We start from the raw sequence: 13,825 nt of genomic DNA, 5'->3' as shown, positions 1-13,825 counted from the left end.
ATACATGAGCACTTCCACCAGAAATATCACCATGGCATCTTTATAACGGAATTACAACTAGCCTCATACTTTTTTAGCTGAGTATAGGCATGTCTCCCCCCTCTAAACTGGAAATGCCTATTCCCTATTTATCTTTTTGTCTTTCAAGGCATCTGCCACATTACCTTGCATGGGCTCTCAATAAAAGCTGGCTGGACTTTACTGAAAGTGATTGGTATTTGAAATTAGATATAAAATGGCTCTAAATTATCAGTCTTCCATAACTGAAAAAAAGAAATCTAACATTTTACCTGAAAAATAATCAAAAGGACTGGTATGTTTGACAACTACTTCACAAAAAAATAAAGATCTTGAGTAAGTGTTATGTATCAACAACTATTTTGAATTTCATAGAAAGGGATAATGAATAAATGAATTTCTGAAGATTTAGATGATTTTTTTTCCCCTTTAATAAATCTTTATTCAGAAGAATACTACCTGAAGAGTTTACCTGACTACTAAATGATGACCTCCTTTGTGCCATCTTTTCATGAGCTGGTAAATGCTGTCTGGGAGGAGTGCTAGTATCCGTTGGGATCTTTGTAGGTGTAGCTAAGGTTGGTCAACAAAAACAGAATAGCATTAGTACTTTATAAAATATAATTTTCAAAGATCAATCTCAAAATGCATTTCAGTGAATAAAAGTGGTTTTTGAGTTATTTTTCTAAATTATTCAATAAAAGTGAAGTCTATGACAACAAGATGATTCATTTTAATCACTTCTTTTTTAAGGACAAAGAAAATATCTGAAATAGGAAAACTTCAAAAATGGTTACTACTCCTATAACTCAATAGTAAAAAAAAACCCAATAACTCAATTAAAAAACGGCCTAAGGACTTGCACAGATATTTATCCAAAAAAGACACAGAAATGGCCAGCCGATATATGAAATAATATTCAATGTCACTAATCATCAGGGAAATGCAAATCAAAACTACAATGAGATATCACCTCTACCTGTCAGGATGGCTATTATCAAAAATATCACACTGTAAATCAACTATACTTCAATTCAAAAAATATACAATTAAACTATACTTTAATTGTATACTTTAACTATACAATTAAAAAAAAACAAACAGCTTATAAACTGTTCAAAAAACAAATCTGAAGACAAGTGTTGGTAAGAACGTGGAGAAACTGGAACCCTTGCACACCGTTGGTGGGGATGGGAAATGTTGCAGACACCGTAGAAACAGTATGGATGCTTCTCAAAAAAATTAAAATTAGAACTACCATATATGATCTAAAAATCCCACTTCTGGGTATTTATCCAAAAGAATTGAGATCAGCATCTCGAAAAGATATTAGCATTCCAACGTTCACTGCAGCACTATTCATAATAGCCAAGGTACGGAAACAATCTAAATGTCTACTGACAGATGAATGGATTAACAAAATGTGGTGTATACATACAGTGAAATACTACTATTCAACCTGGAAAAGGAAAGACATTCTGCAATTTGTGACTTGGATGAAGCTTGAGGCCATTATGCTAAGTGAAATAAGCCAGTGACAGAAAAAGACAAGTACTGCATGACTCCATTATATGAGGTATCTGAAATAGTCAAATTCATTGAATCAAAGAGCACAATGGTGACTGCCAATGGTCAGGAGGCAGGGAATGGGGAATTATTAATTAATGGGCATAAAGTTTCAGATAAGCACAATGAATAAGCTCTAGAGATGTGCAGTACAACGTCATACCTATAGTCAACAATAATGTACTGTACACTTAAAAATTTAAGAGGGTAGATCTCATTTTAAGTGTTCTTACCACAGTAAAATAATTTGTTTTTTAAAAGAAAGAAATAGCTATAATAGGGAAAAATTTTTTTTCTAAGATCTCAGAAATTTCTATATTTAACCTCTTTTGATGTTCTACCCACAATGTTGAGTAGTTCAGAAAACCTCCTTTTTCATTATATATAGTTTTAATACTCTGAGAAACAAAGGTGCTAGACTCTTTTTAAAAAATCAAAAAGGATATTAATTTAATGACAATTATGTAACTCTTCATAAAGACAAGACACACACAAAACACTTTCAAAAAGCAAACTCAAAGAACACGACTTACTGGCTCTACCAATAAAAAAGGAATTACTGTAATAGTTTTGTTTTCTTTTAGAGGAACGATTAAAAATAACTTAACAAGACCAATATTACTACCTACATATTTTATAGGCTACTTTATAAACTTAACTCTGCTAAATGTGAGCAATGTGCCTCTTGCTCACTGAAAAGGTTAGTGTATTTCAGAAATGTAAACACAATTTGAAAGTGGCAGTGATGAAAAATGCTGATAGCGGCAACATAAACAATTTAGAAGGACTCTCTTTAAAGGAAGTCTGCTTTCAAGCTAGGGTACTCACAGGAAGGGTCTGAGACTGCAGTGTGAGATGATTTTCTTGAACTCCGGGAGGAAGCAGAAGGAGTTGGGCTGTGATCAAACCTTTCCAATGCTTCCTTGAGGCTGACTGTATTTATACGATTATCAGACCCAGAATCTTGGCTCTAAGGAGACAAGAGTAAAATAAATGTTTTCTTGTGGTTCAGTTCAGAGTTCCCAAATTAGCAATACTGCCTGCTAATTCCTCCTCCCCAAAATCAGTTTTTACCCCATAACAAGGGAAGTGTACCTGTGTAATATTAGGTAAAGAAATGAAAAAAAAATTTTAATAGCCAGAAAGTTTTGGTTTCATTCTCTATTTAAAGAAACAACAGATGCAAAGGAATGAAGTTGGACTCTTACCTTATACCATATATAAAAGTTAACTCAAAGTGGATCAAAGATCTAAACATTAAGAACGAAAACTATAAAACTTTTAGGAAAAAAAAGGGAAAAAGCTTTATAACATTCGATTGGGCAATGATTTCTTGGATATGACACTAAAAGCACAGGCAACAGAAGTGTATCAAAGGACACTATAAACAAAGTGGAAAAGCACCACGGAATGGGAGAAAACATTTGTAAGTCATTTATTTGATAAGGAATTAATACCCAGAATATATAAAGAGCTCCTACCACTCAACAGCAAAAAACAAACAAAAAACCAAAAAACAACAACAAAAACAAAACCTAAAAAAACGTGTCACAAAAAATCCAGTTAAAAAATGGGCAAAAGTCTTGCAGAGACATTTCTCCAAAGAAGATATATAAGCAGCAAACACATGAAAAGATGCTTAATATCACTAATCATTAGGGAAATGCAAATCAAAACCAAGAAATACCACTTCAATCAAGACGGCTATTATAAAAAAAAAACCAGAAAATAACCAGTGTTGGTGAGGATATGAAGAAATTGGAACCCTTGTGCAGTGCTGACAAGAATGTATAAAATAAAACAGTACAGCTACTATGGAAAACAGTATAACAGCTTCTGAAAAAATTAAATATAGAATTACCATATGATCCAGAAATTTCATTTCTGGGTATATCCTCAAAAGAATTGAAAGCAGGTACTCAAACACATATTTGTACAGCCATGTTCATAGCAGCATTAATCACAATAGCCAAGATTAACCAAGATGGCGGAGTAGAAGGACGTGCTCTCACTCCCTCTTGCGAGAGCACCAGAATCACAACTGGCTGCTGGACAATCATTGATAGGAAGACCCTGGACTTCACCAAGGAGGATACCCCACGTCCAAGGACAGAGGAGAAGCCACAGTGAGACGGTAGGAGGGGCGCAATCAGAGTAAAATCAAATCCCATAACTGCTGGGTGGGTGGCTCACAGACTGGCGAACACTTATACCACGGAAGTCCACCCACTGGAGTGAAGGTTCTGAGCCCCACGTCAGGCTTCCCAACCTGGGGTCCGGCTATGGGAGGAGGAATTCCTAGAGAATCAGACTTTGAAGCCTAGTGGGAATTGATTGCAGGACTTTGACAGGACTGGGGGAAACAGAGACCCCACTCTTGGAGGGCACACACAAAGTAATGTGTGCATCGGGACCCAGGGGAAGGAGCAGTGACCCTGGGGGAGACTGAACCAGACCTACCTGCTGGTGTTGGGGGGTCTCCTGCAGAGGCGAGTGGTGGCTCTGTTTCACCGTGGGGATAAGGACACTGGCAGCAGAGGTTCTGGGAAGTTCTCCTTGGCGTGAGCCCTCCCAGAGTCTGCCAATAACCCCACCAAAGAGCACGGGTAGGCTCCAGTGTTGGGTTGCCTCAGGCAAAACAACCAACAGGGAGGGAACCCAGCCCCACCCATCAACAGTCAAGTGGATTAAGGTTTTACTGAGCTCTGACCGCCACAGCAACAGGGAGGAAACCCAGCCCCACCCATCAACAGTCAAGTGGATTAAGGTTTTACTGAGCTCTGACTGCCACAGCAACACTCAGCTCTACCCACCACCAGAGCCTCCCATCAAGCCTCTTAGATAGCCTCAACCACCAGAGGGCAGACAACAGAAGCAAGAAAAACTACAATCCTGCAGCCTGTGGACCAAAAACCACAGTTACAGAAAGATAGACAAGATGAAAAGGCAGAGGGCTATGTACCAGATGAAGGAACAAGAAAAAACCCCAGAAAAACAACTAAATGAAGTGGAGATAGGCAACCTTCCAGAAAAAGAATTCAGAATAATGATAGTGAAGATGATCCAGGACCTTGGAATAAGAATGGAGGCAAAGATTGAGAAGATGCAAGAAATGATTAACAAAGACCTAGAAGAATTAAAGAACAAACAAACAGAGATGACCAATACAATAACTGAAATGAAAACTACACTAGAAGGAATCAATAGCAGAATAACTGAGGCAGAAGAACGGATAAGTGACCTGGAAGACAGAATGGTGGAATTCACTGCTGCCGAACAGACTAAAGAAAAAAGAATGAAAAGAAATGAAGACAGCCTAAGAGACCTCTGGGACAACATTAAACGCAACAACATTCGCATTATAGGGGTCCCAGAAGGAGAAGAGAGAGAGAAAGGACCAGAGAAAATATTTGAAGAGATTATAGTCAAAAACTTCCCTAACATGGGAAAGGAAATAGCCACCCAAGTCCAGGAAGCACAGAGAGTCCCATACAGAATAAACCCAAGGAGAAACACGCCGAGACACATAGTAATCAAAGTGGCAAAAATTAAAGACAAAGAAAAATTATTGAAAGCAGCAAGGGAAAAACGACAAATAACATACAAGGGAACTCCCATAAGGTTAACAGCTGATTTCTCAGCAGAAACTCTGCAAGCCAGAAGGGAGTGGCATGATATACTTAAAGTGATGAAAGGGAAGAACCTACAACCAAGATTACTCTACCCGGCAAGGATCTCATTTAGATTTGATGGAGAAATCAAAAGCTTTACAGACAAGCAAAAGCTAAGAGAATTCAGCACCACCAAACCAGCTCTACAACAAATGCCAAAGGAACTTCTCTAAGTGGGAAACACAAGAGAAGAAAAGGACCTACAAAAACAAACCCAAAACAATTAAGAAAATGGTCAAAGGAACATACATATCGATAATTACCTTAAACGTGAATGGATTAAATGCCCCAACCAAAAGACATAGACTGGCTGAATGGATACAAAAACAAGACCCATATATATGCTGTCTACAAGAGACCCACTTTAGACCTAGGGACACATACAGACTGAAAGTGAGGGGATGGAAAAAGATTCCATGCAAATGGAAATCAAAAGAAAGCTGGAGTAGCTATACTCATATCAGATAAAATAGACTTTAAAATAAAGAATATTACAAGAGACAAGGAAGGACACTACATAATGATCCAGGGATCTATCCAAGAAGAAGATATAACAATTATAAATATATATGCACCCAACACAGGAGCACCTCAATACATAAGGCAACTGCTAACAGCTATAAAAGAGGAAATCGACAGTAACACAATAATAGTGGGGGACTTTAACACTTCACTTACACCAATGGACAGATCATCCAAAATGAAAATAAATAAGGAAACAGAAGCTTTAAATGACACAATAGACCAGATAGATTTAATTGATATATATAGGACATTCCATCCAAAAACAGCAGATTACACGTTCTTCTCAAGTGCGCACGGAACATTCTCCAGGATAGATCACATCTTGGGTCACAAATCAAGCCTCAGTAAATTTAAGAAAATTGAAATCATATCAAGCATCTTTTCTGACCACAACGCTATGAGATTAGAAACGAATTACAGGGAAAAAAACGTAAAAAAGACAAACACATGGAGGCTAAACAATACGTTACTAAATAACCAAGAGATCACTGAAGAAATCAAAGAGGAAATAAAAAAATACCTAGAGACAAATGACAATGAAAACACGACGACCCAAAACCTATGGGATGCAGCAAAAGCGGTTCTAAGAGGGAAGTTTATAGCTATACAAGCCTACCTAAAGAAACAAGAAAAATCTCAAGTAAACAATCTAACCTTACACCTAAAGAAACTAGAGAAAGAAGAACAAACAAAACCCAAAGTTAGCAGAAGGAAAGAAATCATAAAGATCAGAGCAGAAATAAATGAAATAGAAACAAAGAAAACAATAGCAAAGATCAATAAAACTAAAAGTTGGTTCTTTGAGAAGATAAACAAAATTGATAAGCCATTAGCCAGACTCATCAAGAAAAAGAGGGAGAGGACTCAAATCAATAAAATCAGAAATGAAAAAGGAGAAGTTACAACAGACACCGCAGAAATACAAAGCATCCTAAGAGACTACTACAAGCAACTTTATGCCAACAAAATGGACAACCTGGAAGAAATGGACAAATTCTTAGAAAGGTATAACCTTCCAAGACTGAATCAGGAAGAAATAGAAAATATGAACAGACCAATCACAAGTAATGAAATTGAAACTGTGATTAAAAATCTTCCAACAAACAAAAGTCCAGGACCAGATGGCTTCACAGGTGAATTCTATCAAACATTTAGAGAAGAGCTAACACCCATCCTTCTCAAACTCTTCCAAAAAATTGCAGAGGAAGGAACACTCCCAAACTCATTCTATGAGGCCACCATCACCCTGATACCAAAACCAGACAAAGACACTACAAAAAAAGAAAATTACAGACCAATATCACTGATGAATATAGATGCAAAAATCCTCAACAAAATACTAGCAAACAGAATCCAACAACACATTAAAAGGATCATACACCACGATCAAGTGGGATTTATCCCAGGGATGCAAGGATTCTTCAATATACGCAAATCAATCAATGTGATACACCATATTAACAAATTGAAGAATAAAAACCATATGATCATCTCAATAGATGCAGAAAAAGCTTTTGACAAAATTCAACACCCATTTCTGATAAAAACTCTCCAGAAAGTGGGCATAGAGGGAACCTACCTCAACATAATAAAGGCCATATATGACAAACCCACAGCAAACATCATTCTCAATGGTGAAAAACTGAAAGCATTTCCTCTAAGATCAGGAACGAGACAAGGATGTCCACTCTCACCACTATTATTCAACATAGTTCTGGAAGTCCTAGCCACGGCAATCAGAGAAGAAAAAGAAATAAAAGGAATACAAATTGGAAAAGAAGAAGTAAAACTGTCACTGTTTGCAGATGACATGATACTATACATAGAGAATCCTAAAACTGCCACCAGAAAACTGCTAGAGCTAATTAATGAATATGGTAAAGTTGCAGGATACAAAATTAATGCACAGAAATCTCTTGCATTCCTATACACTAATGATGAAAAATCTGAACGAGAAATTATGGAAACACTCCCATTTACCATTGCAACAAAAAGAATAAAATACTTAGGAATAAACCTACCTAGGGAGACAAAAGACCTGTATGCAGAAAACTATAAGACACTGATGAAAGAAATTAAAGATGATACCAACAGATGGAGAGATATACCATGTTCTTGGATTGGAAGAATCAACATTGTGAAAATGAGTATACTACCCAAAGCAATCTACAGATTCAATGCAATCCCTATCAAATTACCAATGGCATTTTTTACGGAGCTAGAACAAATCATCTTAAAATTTGTATGGAGACACAAAAGACCCCGAATAGCCAAAGCAGTCTTGAGGCAAAAAAATGGAGCTGGAGGAATCAGACTCCCTGACTTCAGACTCTACTACAAAGCTACAGTAATCAAGACAATATGGTACTGGCACAAAAACAGAAACATAGATCAATGGAACAAGATAGAAAGCCCAGAGATTAACCCACACACCTATGGTCAACTAATCTATGACAAAGGAGGCAAAGATATACAATGGAGAAAAGACAGTGTCTTCAATAAGTGGTGCTGGGAAAACTGGACAGCTACATATAAAAGAATGAAATTAGAATACTCCCTAACACCATACACAAAAATAAACTCAAAATGGATTAGAGACCTAAATATAAGACTGGACACTATAAAACTCTTAGAGGAAAACATAGGAAGAACACTCTTTGACATAAATCACAGCAAGATCTTTTTTGATCCACCTCCTAGAGTAATGGAAATAAAAACAAAAATAAACAAGTGGGACCTAATGAAGCTTCAAAGCTTTTGCACAGCAAAGGAAACCATAAACAAGACGAAAAGACAACCCTCAGAATGGGAGAAAATATTTGCAAATGAATCAACGGACAAAGGATTAATCTCCAAAATATATAAACAGCTCATTCAGCTCAATATCAAAGAAACAAACACCCCAATCCAAAAATGGGCAGAAGACCTAAATAGACATTTCTCCAAAGAAGATATCCAGACGGCCACGAAGCACATGAAAAGATGCTCAACATCACTAATTATTAGAGAAATGCAAATCAAAACTACAATGAGGTATCACCTCACTCCTGTTAGAATGGGCATCATCAGAAAATCTACAAACAACAAATGCTGGAGAGGGTGTGGAGAAAAGGGAACCCTCTTGCACTGTTGGTGGGAATGTAAATTGATACAGCCACTACGGAGAACAATATGGAGGTTCCTTAAAAAACTAAAAATAGAATTACCATATGACCCAGCAATCCCACTACTGGGCATATACCCAGAGAAAACCGTAATTCAAAAAGACACATGCACCCGAATGTTCATTGCAGCACTATTTACAATAGCCAGGTCATGGAAGCAACCTAAATGCCCATCAGCAGATGAATGGATAAAGAAGATGTGGTACATATATACAATGGAATATTACTCAGCCATAAAAAGGAACGAAACTGAGTCATTTGTTGAGACGTGGATGGATCTAGAGACAGTCATACAGAGTGAAGTAAGTCAGAAAGAGAAAAACAAATATCGTATATTAATGCATGTATGTGGAACCTAGAAAAATGGTACAGATGAGCCAGTTTGCAGGGCAGAAGTTGAGACACAGATGTAGAGAATGGACATATGGACACCAAGGGGGGAAAACTGCGGTGAGGTGGGGATGGTGGTGTGCTGAATTGGGCGATTGGGATTGACATGTATACACTGATGTGTATAAAATTGATGCCTAATAAGAACCTGCAGTATAAAAAAACAAACAAAACAACTAATACTAAACTTTTATTGGGTTATTTGTATGGAAATATGTTAATATAAATGTTTCAGACATTACATGAAATTTCTAAAAATCTTATATTTGTATTTGTATGGAAATATGTATGGAAATATGTTAATATAAATGTTTCAGACATTACATGAAATTTCTAAAAATCTTATATTTGTATTTGTATGGAAATATGTATGGAAATATGTTAATATAAATGTTTCAGACATTACATGAAATTTCTAAAAATCTTATATGTTCTGGTATAATGTTATATGTAATAATCCTAGTTATTACTTTAAAATGTATATCTCAGAAATAACTAATTTTCTTGTCAACTGCATTATTATGAACTTTCATCAAATCTTTAACCGTGGTCATTTTTAAGTCTTTTGTCATTTACAGACAGTTCTGGGTGTACTCTGACGATTTTGCAAATATGTTCCTATAAAAGGGTTTCATCTTCAAAAAATTCATGGAAAAGACTCTGACAAGTACAGGTTTCTGGTAACTGACTATACTGCTGAACTGAATGAATAAGCATTTTCAGAACTCTAATGAAAAACTGATGAACTCATAAAAGTGCTAACAAAAGATCAAGATGAAAAAAAAAAATTAATTACATGGGACTGAGTGAACTGATGAGTATAATTTTTGTGACTTTCTGTCTGAATTAAAAAAAAAAAAATCCCACAAGGACTCAGAGGCAAAGAATATACAAATCAATTTTCACTGCAAAGTAAAGGAGCTGTTACAGTGGAGGATTACTGGACTGAATGTCAATATTATGACATAGTATGAGTGTGTTTCATGTTTGGTAATTGCAATCATTGTTGCTTTTGTTGTGGTCATCCATGTACAATGCTTGGTGTCAGTCTATTTATCTCTTGTAAAAATAAAATACAGTGTGTGTGTGTGTGGAAAAAAAAAAAAAAATCACAATAGCCAAAAGACGGATGCAACTCAAGTGTCCATTGATGGATGAATGGATAAACATAATGTGGTATATACATACAATGGAATATTACTCAGCCTTTAAAAGGAAATGCTGACCCATGCTACAATATGGATGAACCTTGAGGACATTATGCCAAGTGAAATAAGCCAGTCACATACAGACAAATACCGTATGAGTCCACTTACATGAGGTACCTATAGGAATCAAATTCACAGAGTCAGAAGTAGATTGGTGGCTGCCAGGGGCTGGAGGGAGGAGGGAATGGGGAGTTACTGTTTAATGGATATGGAGTTTCAGTTTGGAAAGATGAAAAAGTTTTGGTGATGGATGGTGGCGATGCTTGCACAACAGTGTGAATGTACTTAATACCACTCAACTATATACTTAAAATAGGTTAAGATGTTAAATTTTGTTACATATATTTCACCACATCAGAAAAAAAAAAAAGTGAAAAAAAAACCCCAACAGAATTAAGATGACACTTAAGTTTACAGACAAGGCACTAAAAGCATCTTTGGAACTCCGCATTTGCCTGCTCAAAATCTTGTCCTTCACATCAACTCTGACCTTTCTCCAGAATTCAATATCCATATTGGTGATTCATCCAATATCCTGTCCTGTCCTCTCAGCTTTCTAGGAACTCCTCGTCTCCAAGAAACTTTTCCCTCTACTCTACCGCATTCAATCTCTACTCCTTGTCATTACCAGATACTCTAGCACCTCTAAAAGCACAAATTAAAATCTGACTTTAAACCATCCCTGTCCTACCTAGCCTTCCAGCTCACTTGTTCCTTTGGAGACAATTACAGTCAACCTAAAATGATCGCCAACCTAAAAAAGATACTCAACACTAAGCAGAAACATTAAGTTTTCTAGTGGGCTCATCTTCCTACTCTTCACAATTACTCCATATCTTTCCCATTGTTCTTAAACTTTCTCCCTGTTTCAACTGATAGCTTTGTCTTATATAGATGAGAAAACTTGCCACCACCAAATATGTAACTCTACCTATTAACATACCAGGTATATGAATACAACCATCTTCTCTTTCCTCCTCATTATAATGGAGGGAAGTAGGTCCTTGTTGAATACCTATTTTATACATAGTAGTCTGCATATGTTAATCTCAGCATCCTAATTTATCCCTCCCGCCCACCTTTCCCCTTTGGTAACCACAAGTCCGTTCTCTAAGTCTGTGAGTCTGCTTCTGTTTTGTAAATAAATTCATTTGTATCATTTTTTAGAGTCCATATATGAGGGATATCATATGATATTTGTCTTTCTCTGTCTGACTTACTTCATTCAGTATGATAATCTCTAGGTCCATCCATGTTGCTGTAAATGACATTATTTCGTTCTTTTTTATGGCTAATATTCCATTATGTATATGTACCACATCTTCTTTATCCATTCCTCTGTTGATGGACACTTAGGTTGGTTCCATGTCCTGGCTATTGTAAATAGTACTGCAATGAACATTGGGGTGCATGTATCTTTTCGAATTATGGTTTTCTCCATATATATGCCCAGGAGTGGGATTGGTGGATTATATGGTAATTCTATTTTTAGTTTTTTAAGGAACCTCCATACTGTTCTCCATAGTGGCTGTACCAGTTTACATTCCCACCAAAAGTGTAGGAAGGTTCCCTTTTCTCCACACTCACTCCAGCATTTATCATTTGTAGACTTTTTGATGATGGTCATTCTGACCCGTGTGAGGTGATACCTCATTGTAGTTTTTTTTGTTTTTTTTTTTAAATTATTAGCACCTTTAATTATTATTTATTTTATTTTATTTTATTTTGGCTGTGTTGGGTCTTCGTTTATGTGCGAGGGCTTCCTCTAGTTGCGGCAAGCGGGGGCCACTCTTCATTGCGGTGCGCGGGCCTCTCACTATCGTGGCCTCTCTTGTTGCGGAGCACAGGCTCCAGACGCACAGGCTCAGTAGTTGTGGCTCACGGGGCTAGTTGCTCCGCGACATGTGGGATCTTCCCAGACCAGGGCTCGAACCCGTGTCCCCTGCATTAGCAGGCAGATTCTCAACCACTGCACCACCAGGGAAGCCCTCATTGTAGTTTTGATTTGCATTTCTCTAATAAGCAGCGATGTTGAGCATCTTCTCATGTGCCTATTGGCCATCTGCATTTCTTCTTTGGAGAAATGTCTATTTAGATCTTCTGCCCATTTTTTTGGATGAGCTGTTTGTTTGTTTTTTAGTATTGAGCTGCATGAGCTATTTGTATATTTTGGAGATTAATCCCTTGTTGGTTGCATCATTTGCAAATATTTTCTCCCATTCTGTGGGTTGCCTTTTCATTTTGTTTATGGTTTTGTTTGCTGTGCAAAAGCTTTTACATTTAATTAGGTCCCATTTGTTTATTTTTATTTTCATTACTCTAGAAGGTGGATCCAAAAAGATATTGTTGTGATTGATGTCAAAGAGTGTTCTGCCTATGTTTTCCTCTAAGAGTCTTATGGTAGCCAGTCTTACATTTAGGTCTTTAATCCATTTTGAGTTTATTTTTGTGTATGTTGTTAGAGAATGTTCTAATTTCATTCTTTTACATGTGGCTGCCCAGTTTTCCCAGCACCACTTATTGAAGAAACTGTCTTTTCTCCATTGTATATTCTTGCCTTCTTTATCATAGATTAATTGACCATAGGTGTGTGGGTTTATTTCTGGGCTTTCTATCCTGTTCCACTGATCTGTAAGTCTGTTTTTGTGCCAGTACCTTACTGTTTTGATGACTGTAGTTTTATAGTATAGTCTGAAGCCAGGAAGACTGATTCTTCCAGCTCCATTTTTCATCTCAAGATTGCTTTGGGGGCTTCTCTGGTGGCTCAGTGGTTAAGAATCTGCCTGCCAATGCAGGGGACATGGGTTCGAGCCCTGGTCCGGGAAGAGCCCACATGCCGTGGAGCTACTAAGCCCGTGCGCCACAACTACTGAGCCTGCACTCTAGAGCCTCTGAGCCACAACTACTGAGCCCACACGCCACAACTACTGAAGCCTGAGCGCCTAGAGACCGTGCTCTGCAACAAAAGAAGCCACCACAATGAGAAGCCTGCACACAGCAACGAAGAGTAGCCCCGGCTCACCGCAACTAGAGAAAGCCCGTGCACAGCAACGAAGACCTGATGCAGCCATAAATTAATTAATTAATTAATTAATTTTAAAAAAAGATTGCTTTGGCTATTTGGGGTTTTTTGTGTTTCCATACAAATTTTAAGATTTTTTGTTCTAGATCTGCAAAAAATGTCATTGGTAATTTGATAGGGATTGCACTGCAATCTGTAGATTGCCTTGGGTAGTACAGTCATTTTGACAATATCGATTCTTCCAATCCAAGAACATGGTAT

At 37.1% G+C, this 13,825-nt stretch overlaps 1 protein-coding gene across 18 annotated transcripts in view; it reads right to left on the bottom strand.

Moving 5' to 3' along the window:
- CLOCK (clock circadian regulator) overlaps nucleotides 1-13,825 on the bottom strand; it is a 139,264-nt gene that overhangs the window by 19,815 nt on the left and 105,624 nt on the right. For all 18 annotated transcript variants that reach the window (XR_011073925.1, XR_011073926.1, XM_068542908.1 and 15 more), the window contains 2 exons: nucleotides 2,413-2,554; nucleotides 491-591 (listed from right to left, as the gene is read on the bottom strand). Coding sequence is in view for 16 of the 18 variants with exons in the window: in XM_068542908.1 (XP_068399009.1) it covers nucleotides 491-591; nucleotides 2,413-2,554 (243 nt within the window). In the remaining 2 variants the exon portion in view is untranslated. The remainder of the gene's footprint in view (nucleotides 1-490; nucleotides 592-2,412; nucleotides 2,555-13,825) is intronic.

The sequence above is a fragment of the Eschrichtius robustus genome, chromosome 4, assembly GCF_028021215.1.
Source record: "Eschrichtius robustus isolate mEscRob2 chromosome 4, mEscRob2.pri, whole genome shotgun sequence".
NCBI classification, from domain to species: domain Eukaryota; kingdom Metazoa; phylum Chordata; class Mammalia; order Artiodactyla; family Eschrichtiidae; genus Eschrichtius; species Eschrichtius robustus.
This window is presented reverse-complemented; position numbering and strand designations above follow the sequence as displayed.